Source organism: Elephas maximus, chromosome 24 (genome assembly GCF_024166365.1).
Source record: "Elephas maximus indicus isolate mEleMax1 chromosome 24, mEleMax1 primary haplotype, whole genome shotgun sequence".
Lineage (NCBI taxonomy): Eukaryota > Metazoa > Chordata > Mammalia > Proboscidea > Elephantidae > Elephas > Elephas maximus.
In genome coordinates this window covers 39,053,151-39,067,303 of record NC_064842.1, presented here as the reverse complement: position 1 = coordinate 39,067,303, position 14,153 = coordinate 39,053,151, and the positions used below count along the sequence as shown (strand labels likewise).

Here is a 14,153-nt window from a genome sequence, read left to right as displayed (position 1 = left end):
CTTGGTCAATGAAACCCTCAGTAGTTGGAGGTCTCTGAGGCATGTTCTCATGGCATCCACTATGATATGTATTCCCATGGCTGGGAGCAGCCCAAGGGACATGTGGCTTCAGTACAAAAGCGGTGACGGATTTCACAGCCCAGCAGCTGGAATTCTTGGTCAATGAAACCCTTAGTAGTTGGATGTCTATGAGGCATGTTCTCATGGCATCCACTGAGAGGTGTATTTCCACAGCAGCCACGGCATTTTAAGAGGAGCCCCGGGTGATTAATATGCAAATTCAAGTTTGAGAAGTAATGCTGTGGAGCAGGGGGCAGCAAATTTTTTCTGCAAAGGGCCAGACAGTAAATATTTTATGTTTTATGGGCTATGCTGTCTCTGTTGCAACTACTCAACTCTGCCATTTAGCATGGAATCAGCCATAGGCAATATATAATTGAGTGGGTGTGGCTGTGCCCCAATAAAACTTTATTTACAAAAACAGGCTTCAGGCCAGGTGTGGCCCATAGGCGATAGTGCGTGACCTTTGCTGTATAGTTGTAGGGCTTAAACATATTTTAAAAATGTAATTAAGCCCTTTCTTCTGGTTTAAAATCAGGAAAGGTATGCCACAGGGTTATATCCTTTCACCATACTTATTCAATCTGTATGCTAAGCAAATAATCTGAGAAGCTGGGCTATATAAAGAAGAACATGGGATGAAGAACACCAAAGACACGATGTAATTATGAGCCCAAGAGACAGAATGGGCCACATAAACTAGAGACTACAACAGCCTGAGACCAGAAGAACTAGATGGTGCCCAGCTGTAACCGATGACTGCCCAGACAGGGAACACAACAGAGAACCCCTGAGGGAGCAGGACAGCAGTGGGATGCAGACCTCAAATTCTGGTAAAAAGACTAGACTTAGTGGTCTGACTGAGACTAGAAGGACCCTTGGGATCATGGTCCCCAGACCTTCCATTAACCCAAAATAGGAGCCATTCCCAAAGCCAACTCTTCAGACAGGGATTGGACTGGACTATGGGATAGAAAATTGTACTGGTGAAGAGTGAGCTTCTTGGCTCAAGTAGACACACGAGGCTATGTGGGCAGCTCCTGTCTGGAGGGGAGATGAGATGTCAGAGGGAGTCAGAAGCTGGCCAAATGGACATGAAAATAGAGAGTGGAGGGAAGGAGTGTACTGTCTCATTAGGAGGACAGCAACTAGGAGTATATAAAAAGGCGTATATAAATTTTTGTATGAGAGATTGACTTGATTTGTAAATTTTCACTTAAAGTACAATAAAAATTAAAAAAAAAAAAGAAGAACATGGCATCAGGCTTAGAGAAAGACTCATCAAAAACCTGCAATATGCAAATGACACAACCTTGCTTACTGAAAGTGAAGAGAACTTGAAGTACTTACTGATGAAAATTAAAGACCACAGCCTTCAGTATGGATTACACCTCAACAAAAGAAACCAAAAATCCTCACAACTGGACCAATAAACAACATCATGATAAATGGAGAAAAGACTGAAGTTGTCAAGGATTTCATTTTACTTGGATCCACAATCAATGCCCATGGAAGCAGCAGTCAAGAAATCAAATGATGAAAAATTATTTAAAAAGACATCAAACAACATATTGAATCAGAGAAACATGCTGCAAAAGGCCTCTTTATAGTGTTAAAAAGCAAACATGTCACTCTGAAGACTAAGGTCCATCTGACCCAAGCCATGGTATTTTCAATCACCTCATCTGCATGTGAAAGCTGGACAGTGAATAAGGAAGACCAATGAAGAACTGATGCATTTGAATTATGGTGCTGGCATAGAATATTGAATAAAACATGGGCTCCCAGAAGAACAAACAAATCTGTCTTGGAAGAAGTACAACCAAAATGCTCCTTAGAAGGATGGCAAGATTTCATCTTACATACTTTGGACATTTTATTAAGAGAGACCAGTCCCCGGAGGACATCATGCTTGGTAAAGTAGAGGGTCAGTGAAAAAGAGGAAGACACTCCATGAGATGAATTGGCACAGTGGCTGTAACAATGCTGTCAAACGTAGCAATGATTGTGAGGATGGCACAGGACCGGGCAATGTTTCATTCTGTTGTATCTAGGGTCGCTATGAGTCGGAACTGACCCGAGGGCACCAAACAGCAAGCCTTTTCTTCATATAAACATAGAAGAACCGGGCTTCTCCCGTTAAGGGTAAGAGCCCTGTGCCCCAACATTTCCCCTCAGAAGCCCCTAAGACACCTCTGTAAGGCCGCAAAAGCAAAATTTGAAAGCTGCTGCCCTGGTTCCCACGAAGAATTTCAGTAAGTTCCCCTCACTGTCTTTCTTATCCCAAATGGGCATCCAGCAATCTATATTTCTACTTCATCTGTTCAACAAATATAACTCAAAGTCCAACACTGTGCTAGAGTTTCTGAGTGTGCAGTTAAGTACATGACTGCACACCAAAAGGTTGAAAGTTCAGGTTCACCCAGAGGCACCTCAGAAGAAAAGCCTGGTGATCTACTTCCAAAAAAAACAGTCACTGAAAACCCCATGGAGCACAATTCTACTCTGACACGTGTGGGGTCAGAGGTGACTTGATCGCAACTGGTAATTGGTAACACCATGCTAAATATTTTGGGATTGCAAAAGTGAATCAGACATGGATTTGGCTCCTGAGGAACTTAAAGTGGATAGAAACAAAACATATACACAACTAATAAGGCAGGAATATGTACCCTAGGAAACCACATACGAAGTGCTATGGAAGCAGAAAAGTAGAGAGCATATTCACAAAGGGGGATCAGGGAAGATTCCATAGAGAGGAGAGGGGCACAGCAAAAGAGTGTGAAACTCAGAGTCACAATGGCAGTGTGTTTTAAGTCTGAAATCAGACATCTTACACTCTCCCTCCACATCACCTCTTTCTGGAGGGCCATATAGCCACATGATAAAAACTCTCCTGTATGGCAGATGCTAGCTTACCTCGGTCAGGGCATATACCTTGTTCATTCTTAAATAAATATCTCATTGTTATGGATTGATTTGTGTCCTCCCAAAAATACGTGTTGAATTCCTGGCCCTTGTACCTGTAAATGTGACCCTGTTTGGAAATAGGGTTTTTTTTTTTTTGTTACGTTGATGAGGTAACAAGAGTATGGAGGTAGATACTAAACCTAATCACTTCTGAGTTATCAAAAGACTAGAATAAACACAGACACACATACGGGGGAAAACAGATGCCATGCGAGGATTGCCTACAAGCCAAGGAACTAAGACATGCTCAGGGCTACCGAAAAGGAAGGAATCAACATGGTTGAGACCAGGATTTGGACTTTTAGCCTCCAGAATTGTGAGAAAATTAAGTTTTGGTCTTTAAAGCCACCCATTTTTATTTGTGTTCCAGCAGTACTAAGTGACTAAGCCACTCAACCTTGTCTCAGTAAGCACACTTACCCAGAGATCACCCACAGGCCCTTACATCCACGGTGCTTCCATGCTGAGGGTGGATTTGCCACTACTTAGCTGCCCATCTTGATCCCGATTGGGAAGCAGAGTTATAATGTGGTAGGAAGAGGTAATTCCTCAGGCAATCCTGAGAGTGCAAAACACTATAAGAGGAGGCACCTGAGGAGGAGGGTCATGAAGAGTTCATCTTCAGAGAAACTCTGAGAAAGGTATGGACTTGGCTTCTTGTCTATCGTTGAGTCCTACTGCATAAAAGGGGGATAGAACACACGACCCACCTTTTAAATTCTCTTTACATCTATGTTTATATGTCTATCTGTTTATGTGAATCTTTCTTCAGTGAGTATATTCCATATGAGTGATACTCTTCTCTTTAAGTTCATAGATTCCTTATTGGGAGAAGGGGATATTGCCAGGCACAGAGAGGTGTAATCACAGCATCTTGTGACATCTCATAACTTAGATGCTGTCATGGATTGAATAGTGTCCCACCAAAATATGTATCAGCTTGGCTAGGCCATGAGTCCCAGTATTGTGTGGTTGTTCTCCATTTTGTGATCTGATGTAATTATCCTATTTGTTGTAAATCCTAATCTCTATAATGTTAATGAGTCAGGATTACAGGCAATTATGTTAATCAGGTAGAACACAATCTATACAATTAGGTTGTATCTTGAGTCAATACCTTTTGAGATATAAAAGAGATTAAGCAAGCAAGCAGAGAAGGGGCCTCCTACCACCAAGAAGGAAGAGCCAGGAGTGGAGCGTGTCCTTTGGACCCAGGGTTCCTGTGCTGGGAAACTCCTAGACCCAGGGTAAAATTGCTGACAAGGACCTTCCTCCAGAGCCAACAGAGAGAAAACACCTTCCCCTCGAGCTGGCGTCCTGAATTCAGACTTCTAGGCTCCTAAACTATGATAGAATAAATTTCTGTTTGTTAAAACCATCCATTTGTGGTATTTCTGTTATAGCAGCACTGGATAACTAAGACAGACACCATTCACAACAGAAAAGCTATCAATATGCCCTAAACAAAAGGTTTTAAACCTAAGGTCAGCAGACCTTGGCCATCAGGAAATCCAGAAAGCTCCAAACATTGTATATTATGTGCATTTATACATTTTTCTTGGGTGTGGTCATAGATCTCATCAGATCCTCAACAGAGTTTGTGGCCCCCAAAAACCCTTAGTACCACTGCAAATTCTTTAGAAATAGCACTGCCTAAGCTAAAAAGAACAGATCATTAGAAAGGAAAAAAAAAAGCAAAAACCCTTTCAAGCCTCTGATTCTACAATGTTCTCAATCTTCTTTAGAACACCTTGCGGCGGGGGGAAGCCTATTTACTACCATTCTTGTTCTACAGATTAACAAACTAAATTCCTAAGAACTTAAAGTTAATATCCCATCTCAGGAGAAATTACAGGTTAGTGGGTTAAAACCAAAGTTGAGTAGGTTAATACACTGCTCTTAGTAATAACTGTTTCCCATTGTTAATGCCTACCACGTGTCAAGCCCTGTGCCGGGTATTTTACATACATGACTTGTTTAAACATCATAACAACTCTGCAAGACATTATCTCATTTTTCAATTTGAGGAAACCAAAGCTCAGGGAAGTTCAATGAATTTCCAAAGATCGCAGCACTAATAACTGTCAGAGATGGCATCTGATTCTAGGCAGGTCTGTCTGACTCCCAAGTTCATGCCCTTCCTCCTGCAACATTGTGATAAGCTCTAAAACATCGGTCCCCAGAGAAGGAAAGCTCTTCTTCAAGTCAGGGGCAGCTTCTTAGACATCTTTGTATTCCCCACAGTGCCTTGCATGCTATACATGGCAAGGCACTCAATAAATATTTGTTGAATGAAGAAACCTGGGCTCGGGCTCTAATTCTGCCATGGACTTAGTGACTCAGTCTCCTGCAGCTTGGAGCTGCAGGTGGTTACTCAGCTGGGCAGCTTCAGGGAACATTTGAAATCAATTATGGGTGAGGAAGAACCTATTAAATTTTTTGTTTTGTGTGTGTTGAGGTTGAAGGAGAGGAAAGGAAGTTGAGAAGGAAGGGAAAGGAACAGGATGGTTTAAGGGTTGGGCACCATAGCTTTCACACCAGGATGGGACAGAAGTTGGCTTACGTCCACTACGCATTTCCAGTGGCCCGTCCAAATGGTCCCCTGACCTCGGGCTACTCCTAGGTGTCCACATATCCCTAAATTGGCAGGCCCCTGAGTAGCCACTTTATGGAGGACGCAGCAAAATCAGAGCAGTTGCATATGGTTGTATCCAGGCCTCAGTTGCCTACTTCACAGCTACAGGAATTAGGCAACCTCAGAAGGGCTAACTTGCTGGGGCCGGACACATCATTCCCCCTTACAGCCGGAGTCTCAGCACCTGAAGGTTCTGAGGCCTACGTTGTCCTCAGACCTAAATGAAAGTATCGGGCAATCCACTCTGTAGTCCAGTTTCCTATTCTGGAAGAATTTGGAAATTTGAGCTGTGGTCCCCACCGTGGGGGAAGTAGTTAACTCTAGCTGATTTTGTCTTCTTTACTAGTTTGCTACAAGTTGCTACAACCATAAAAATGCCACTTGAGCCTTTTTCACACAGGCCCTCCAAAAAAGTCTTGTATGAAGCTAACCCTGAGGGATGAATACCAAGAAAACTCTGGGACGGGGATGACTAAATACAGCCCAGAGGCCAGGGCAGGGACAGCCCTCCAATATCAGACATTATTTCCAACTACGTGGCTTCCAAAGGTGCGCCTACTTCCCTGTGCATGAAGCAACACTGCCACCTAGTGCCCTGTGTGGGAAGTATTCCCTATGGCACCACGTCTCATGGGGGGTTCTGGTACAAGGGCTGGTGTAGTTGGATTGCTTGATATCCCTGTTGAAAATAAAATTCCCCAAGTTGGGCAGATTAAGAACCTGGAAACAGTTTACGTTAAGTAGGCAGAAGGTAAGGTTTGAGAACTGTTGGAAAGAATGTGCGAGCCAAGTTTTGCAGCACCATGGATTAACCCTCTGGAGTAGCAGAACTACGATAGCTGTTTAGCTCCAAGGAAAATGCTTCTATCATAGTCATCCTGCATAAGTGAAGGCCAACAATCCTAAGAACAGGTAGTAGCCAAATAAGAGCCAACGGGAGGGTAAGAGAGGGAAGTCTGGCTGATTTGCTGATAGAAGTAAGTTAGTACAAATCAGAGACCTTTACTCCAGAAGAGCTTCAACCTCCTGGTCTCAGCCGTCGGGTCCACAGGTAACTGTAAGTAGCTAAGCACTTGCACTCAGACAAGGATGCCTGAGCCCTCAAGAGCCCGGCTGCCAGAATCCTAAAGAATGAAGGTCTCATTCCCAAACTCCACCTTTCCTAGACTTTCACCCTAAGTCTGCACTGAATATTTGCTAATGTGCATCATGCTGAAGAAAGAAACAGGATGGAAGGTGGAGAAGAGGCAGCCCTGGGTATTCCCTGTCCTGGTGGGCCCCTATCTCTCATCCTTCCTGCAGTGGGCCTAAAAAGGAAATACATATATATATATTTGTGTGTGCTGCATATATATTCATATATATAATAGAGCACGTAGGTGGCACAGTTATCACAACTTCTTAGACATATCCAAACACCATGTGGGACTGAGCTACTGGGCTTGAAGGCTAAGGACCATAGTCTCGGGGGACATATAAGTCAATTGGCATAACACAGCTCATAAAAAGAATGTTGTACATCCTAGTTTGGTGAGCAGCATCTGGGGGCTTAAAAGCTTGTGAGTGGCCATCTAAGATACAATGATTGGTCTCTTCCCGTCTGGAGCAAAGGAGAGAGAAGGAAATCAAAGGCTCAAGGAAGCAATTCATTCACAGGATTAAATAGCCCTCAGGAACCACAGCCTCAGACCCAGAAGAACTAGATGGTGCCTGCTACCGCTGCTGGCTCTGACCAGAGACACAATAGAAGGTCCTGGTTAGAATGGGAGAAAAATGTAGAACAGAACTCAAATTCATAAAAGAGACCAGACTTACTGGACTGATAGAGGCTGGAGCAACCCCCAAGACTATCACCCTGAGACACCCTTTAAATCTAGAGCTGAAGGCATTCCCAGAGGTCATCTGTCAGCCAAATAACAATGTAAAATAAACAATAAAACTTGTGAGGAATGTTCTCCTTAGAACAATCAACTATATGAGACCAAATGGGCAACATTTGTCTAGAAGCAAAGATGAGAAGGCAAGGATGGGCAGGAAAACTGGAGGGACAGAAATGGGGAAGGCAGGGTGGAAATGGGGAGATGGGGAGATTGCTGACACACTGCGTGTGTGGTGGGGGAAGCAACCCACGTCACGGAACAGTTTGTGTATGAATTGTTGAATGGGAATCTAATTTGCTGTGTAAACTTTCACCTAAAACACAATGAAGAGTTTTTTTTTTTTTTTTTAAGGTTTTCTGCCCAATTTTGCAGGCCTAAGGTTAATAGAGTTCAGATAGGCATTTTGGGGAAGGATCTGAGTGTGTATTTTGTGGCAAGGTTGATGGGGTGTTTGATGGCGGTGGACAGGTGGGTAAGGGAGGGAGTGCTGTAACTAGAACCAAACCATGATGCTACTTTCCTCCATGCAGAGCCTGAGACAGGAGGACTTGGAAGGGACAGAACAGAGGTCAGGTACCTTCACTGCCCTGAAACTGTCTCCCCCAGGATTGGGCTTTAATAACTCAACGCAGTATAGTCTCTTGAACCCTCCTATATGTATTCCCACTGGGCCCTTCTCTAATTCTGTACATTCAGGGAGCTGATTTTGGGTCCCCATGTTGCTACTGCAACTGGAGGGGTAAGCAGAGTTGCAAGGCTCAGTCTAGACTGAAAGCACACAGTTTCCCTGGCAGATGGGTACTAGGAAGTGAGATTAGACAGTAAGAAGATGTCATCTGGGAAAAACTGTGAAGCTGCCAACTCCGATCAGATAATCATCTCATTATTTCATCCATTTGGCTCCAGAATAAGGATTTCCTTGCACTCTTTCTTTGTCCCCCACCTATCTTACAGCCCAGCCCCTTCTCTCTTCCCTCCCCTTATCCCCTCTCCCACCAAAAATAAAATAAAGCAAAACCAGAAGACTCTAGAGTGCTCAGTGTCTGGGAATCCCAGCTTCCAAAGGAAAAATCACAGCCAAAGAGGGGGAGACAGAGTGTCCAGAAGGGATGTTCCAGCAATGCCCCATTGGAAGAGGATCCCTCAGTCCAGATTTCTTTCCCATTGGTCTGAAATCTATTCACAGGCATCCAGCAACCTGAAGTTTTTAATTTGGGGAGTGGTCAAGCAATTCGGAGCTCCAGAGTTCTATTCCTAGCCTGCCTCTGGCAAACTTCTTGTTGCCTCAGTTTCCGCATCAATGTAATGAGACTGGCCAGCATCAAAGGGTGTTGCAAATGATACAAATTAGCAAGATTAAAATGGCTCTACTATGTGCCTAGCTTTGGGTTGAGTCATAGGAAATCCAATAAGGTAATGAGATATTAAATAATGAAATATCAAGTCTAATCACCCACCCCCTGCTTGAACCAACTCCCCCAGTAAAGTTAAGAAAGACAATTACTCCTAACCCCACTCTTTTCTTCACCACAAATGCCAAGATCTGGGTATAGGGGAAAACAAATATGGGTAATGTTCCCAGACAGGTGCCTCTGGTGAAAACCAATGAGTTATACAAGGTTGCATTTTTAGGTCTCTCTTACAACAGCCAAGACTAGAAGCCCAGGATCCTGGCCACGTGTGCCTACCTTTTCCATAAAGCCCTTATGCTGGACACATAATTATTGGAACAAAGTAAAGGGAACCCCAGGACCTGGATCAGATAGTACCTTTCTGCCAAGTTCCAGGGTTGCTCGGAGCAAAGGGGGCCAGTCAGAATTTGATGGCTGTGTACCTGGCAGCCTTATGCCCTCACTGCCAGGACCAAGCTAGGCAGGACTCACTGTCCAATTCCTTGGGCTCCCATCTGTTTTGAAAGGTGCCTGGGTATCTCGTTCAGGACTATGAGAAATGGAGTAGGACACCTTTTCTCACTGACAAAGAACCAAAGAGGTCATCCCATTTAAAAAACGGCCAGGGGTTGAGCTGAAGTTCTTCTAGGTGCACACACAGCCTGCAGAGCTATATGAGATCAATACGAAGGACAACTGTTGTTATGATTAAATGATTACAGAGGCATTATTTTCAATGGCCACTCTGAGTTGGAATCGACTCGAGGGCAGTGGGTTTATTTTCAATGGGGTCTGGAATCCTGCCTTGCAGATGAATAAAGGCCGTTGCCCCTTGCCCCCTGGCCAGTCCGTACTGGTTTCCCTGCTCTGTTCCCTTTCCCTACTTGCCCCCTATGTCTAGCCCAGTCAGAAATGGAGCCAGCCATACCCTGAAGACCACAGAAAGCCCAGGAATGGGTTATTACCTGCTATGATGGCTGGGTTGTTCTGTCCTCCCTCTGGTTTAACCCAGGCTTCCACTGTGAATGCCTCCCGGGGAATCTCAGCCAGCACTTCTGGACGCAGCAGCAGCCGCTCCAGCCTCCCTGAGAAATACAAGACAGGCAGTCCTCCTTGGGGGTGAAAGGTCTCTCCTTCCCAGTGAGGGTCATCTCTACTGTTGCGGATGCTGTCCTCCAATGCTCTGTTTCTGACCCCATGCATAAGGGGAGGCTTAGGCCAAGGGTGGAGATGCTGAGGAGAGATGTCAGAGTCTCCTTGCTCGCCCTCTGCCTGCCTCTTCACCACTAGCCGATGAAGCCTAGTCTTGGCTCGGCCCTTCCAGAGGGTGTCCAGTTTGGGTTCCTTCAGGCGTGTGAAGGTGGTGATAATGGTGTCAGCAGTGGCTGTGCTTTCCTGAGTCCCAGCCTCACCTACAGACTCCTTGAGTCCTCGATTGCCAAGATAAGTGTCATCATCTCCCAGCAGCTCCGATTGCCCAATTGGACCACCCCCTACCCACGGGGCAGCTGGATTTCCTGCTGGATTTCCTGTCAGGTCTCGGAGAACATGGTTCTCCACCTTTTCCTTGGTGTCTGCCTTACTGAGCCCTGCACTGTGGGTTCCCTGCTCACCCCCAAGATAGGGTCTCAGGTAGTTCCCAGTCCTGCTGGGGTAGACCCCAAAGAGGTGATGCTGGGGAGCAGCTCTGGGTCTTTGAACCTTGGCCCCCAGCCAACAACGTTCCCCTTCCAACAGCACCTGGTTCAGGTGCCCCCTCTGGGCCAAGGATTTCTTGTGTGTCCAGTCCAGCTTAGAGTTGGCAGGACTGAATGTCCAGCCAGCCAGAATCACCAGGCTTATTCTCAGGACCTTTAAGCTCATCATACCTCCTCCCAGCAGCTTTTACAGAATCAGAAGTCAACTTCTGGGTACCACACTGAAATGATGGGGAGAAGAGAAAGAGGCAGCTAGCAACGGATCTATAGTCACCAGGGAAACTGTTTTGTCCACAGACCAAACTTTCTCAAGCAGCCCCAGAGAGCGTCTCTTCTCACTACCTGCCTTGGATCCTCCTCTGCCAGTGTGGTTTCGGGGATCCCCTACTCTGTGGGTTTCTCTTCACCTCAAGGTGCTCCCTTAACCTCTCTTCTTGCTCTATTTTAGTGCTTGCAGAATGATGTTGATTTCTCTTGGTTCCTATAAATTTCCTCCCAGAGAGCTCAGATTTCCTTTCTTCTTCTTCTTCTTCTTCAATAGCCACTCCCCTCTCTGATACTAAAAGAGGTACATGTGAGCCGGAGCCAAATTCTCTCAAATGCACACTTACTAGCAAACGCACACCCCTAGCTACCTGGAGTCCTTAACAATAATCTTATCCTCTAATTTTCATTTCTGTCTCCTTCTTCCTGCTCTCAGAGTTATCTTCTCTCTGTAGCCCGTAACTCAAAATACATTTACCTTCAAACGAATTGCTAGAAGAACTTTTAAACAGAGGGACACAAGAACCCAAGCTTGTACTTAACTTGCTCTCTCCAGTTGTCCTCCTCAGCCAGCTCCCAACCAGCTTCCAGTCTGCCCGTGCAGGTTAGAATTTTTTCCTCAGCCTGGTTCTTGGGGTTGTTGATTGTTGAAGGTGTTTTATCCCCTTCCAACTTGTTGGTATGTTGCAAGCCTCTGTAAAGTTCTCCTTTGGGGTGCCAATCTGTTGTTCTAATAATCTTATGAGTCTGAGAGCCTTTGACTTCACGTTCTGGGAGTCTTGTAGGTCCCTGGAAAGATTGAAACGAGAGTGAGAAGAAGAGCGCACACTTCAGGGGACCTGTTCTCTCCAGTCTCTCCTCCCCTTCTCTCCCTTTCTCTCTGCCTGTAATTATCTTCTTGTTTGTTTCATTTAAAGACAATGATGATGTCAAAGCTAATAAGTTCGGTGCATCACTCCACCTACTCCCTGTCCCCTCCTTCCTCCTGAAAACCTCCCCACCTCACCGAGGCACTGGGGAGACAGCCTAGTGGGGACAGACGCTACCCTTGGTTTCCCCAGTAAACATCTCGGGCTTTCTCTTTCAGCAGCCGCAGCCTACACAATCAATAGCAAACAATCAATACTGTTTTGGAGCACTCTTTTCTGTGTGTAATCTGCCTCTCTCTCTCTCTCTCTCACACACACACACACACACTCACAAACCATTGTGAACAGACCTGTCCACTGCCTAATAAATCCAGACTAACTAGGCTTGCATCTCTTTCTTTCATCTTGTCACAAATCTCCTGTATTTTTTTTCCCATCATTTGGGACTTAAAAGAGCAATACCCCAAATTCACTTTATATTGGATATTGGGAAAAATGAGAAATCAATTATTCTGCTGTGAGAAGCATTAAGTGGGAATGCCATGAATGCATACTACCCAGATCTTCTTTTTTCTCTCTGGAGTTTCACAATCTGAAGTTACTAAAAGTCACCATATGCTGAGTGAACATATAAACAAATGAGATGCTCAAAATAAGTAATTTACAAAAATGAACAGCCAGACTCAAGAAACTATTTGTTCAATTGATTTGAAGTGAATGGATCAGATGGGGAAGCAAATAATGTGATTTCAGCTTCGGTAATAACGTTTGCCTAGATGCAGGCTATCTCTCAGTGTCTCCACCCCCTAATCACATGTGCATGTACACACACACACACACACAAACACACACACAAAGCATGGTGCTGAATTCTCAACACAGGTAGGGATGTTTGACCACAGGTGGGTACCAAAAAGGTAGAGAAATACATTGGAGCCTTCATTCAATAATAAGACAAATCTCTTACACTTTTAAAACCATTGCTTGTGTTGCCCACGTATAAAACATGCAGCCCACATACTTTGGAATAAGAACATACTGTCTCTTCTGCCTTGGGTCTCCTCATCATCTTCTAAGCTCTTCTACCCCAGCTTATAACTGACTTACTTGCCTTGAATGCTGTATCCTGAGCCACCTCATCCCCAGCACACCACTGGAGCCTCAAAAGCAAGTTCCCACAGAAGAAATGAATCCAGGCACGTGGATACTGCTGCACAGATAGCCCTCTATCCTAGGCTGTCCTTTTTTTTTTTTTTTTTTTTGCATTTCCCTATGTCCCTCACTTTCTGACTCAGTCTTTTTTTTGTTGTTTGTTTGAAGCAGTTCAAGTATAGATTAGGGTTAGGGGTAGGGGGAGTAGAAAAAGTCAGAGAAGACAGAAAGACAGACAAACAGAAAGACAGAGGAAAGAGACTAGGAGAGAAAAGAGGGGAGGAAAGAGAGGAGCATTGGTTTAAGTAAAGGGGAGATGCTCAGGTAAGAAAAGGAGAAGTCAACTTCCCCCTCCCTCTTGCCACCCCCAGGACCCTCAGAAAAAGGTTTCATACCATTCATTTCAGGAAGGAGGGAGAACACAGCAAGGAAGAAGCATCCCGCCTTGCTTTTCTCCCCCTTTTAATGTGTAAATGGTCTTGCATCCCCTATAGGTCTCTCCTGGCTTTCTGCTGCTAATAATCCATTCATAAGGTTTCAAGAAGCCACACAAAACTCAAGCTTCCAGTTTAGTTTCTCTCTCTCCCCTTCATTCCTTTGCTCACCACTCTCCTTCAGCTCTTGGCAGTCCCAAGTTTAAAAAAAAAAAAAATGTTGAACCATTTCTGTGTTTTCCTCCTGTTGTAACTTTTGCTGTGACATCATAACCCTGCCCACCAACACCCCACCTCTCTCCCTCCTTTCCAACCCACCCCTCACCAGCCCCAGACCCCCAAAACGCCCCCCCAACACACACAGAGAAGGAGGACTCCTGTCAGTTTCAATGTGTGAAAAACACAAAGCTACTAGAAGGTGCCCCCTCCCTTCCTTCGGCCCCCCTCCTCTCCTCCCCCACCCTCCCTTACCCACCGCTCAGCCTCGGCTCTCTCAAGGCTTTTAACAATGATCCCATCTGTTTGACATGTGCGGAAAGGTGGGCTGGATTCAGATAATCCATCAAGTAAGTGGCTCAGATCAAAAACATAGCAACCCCCTCCTCAGTTCCACACACACACACACAGACCCCAGAGTCAGCCAAAGTGTGAGAGGAGTCAGACTTGCACAGCACCCATCCTCGATGCCAGGGAGACAGACACCAAATATGCCAAAGGAAACCCAAAATTTCATACATCTATGCATAAATTCTGTTGCTTATTTGTTTATGCCAAACGTCCGCACCCTAAGTCCCCTGCCCT

General features: G+C 45.1%; 1 protein-coding gene across 1 annotated transcript in view; it reads right to left on the bottom strand.

Annotated features, from left to right (window-relative positions):
- The window catches only part of PAPPA2 (pappalysin 2), a 342,051-nt gene extending 328,507 nt beyond the window's left edge, over positions 1 to 13,544 (bottom strand). Inside the window, exons 1-2 of the mRNA XM_049868523.1 lie at positions 13,314 to 13,544; positions 9,902 to 11,686 (exon numbers count right to left, since the gene is read on the bottom strand). Of these exons, the coding sequence (XP_049724480.1) occupies positions 9,902 to 10,802 (901 nt within the window). The 5' untranslated portion in view covers positions 10,803 to 11,686; positions 13,314 to 13,544. The remainder of the gene's footprint in view (positions 1 to 9,901; positions 11,687 to 13,313) is intronic.
- Between the last annotated feature and the right edge of the window lie 609 nt (positions 13,545 to 14,153).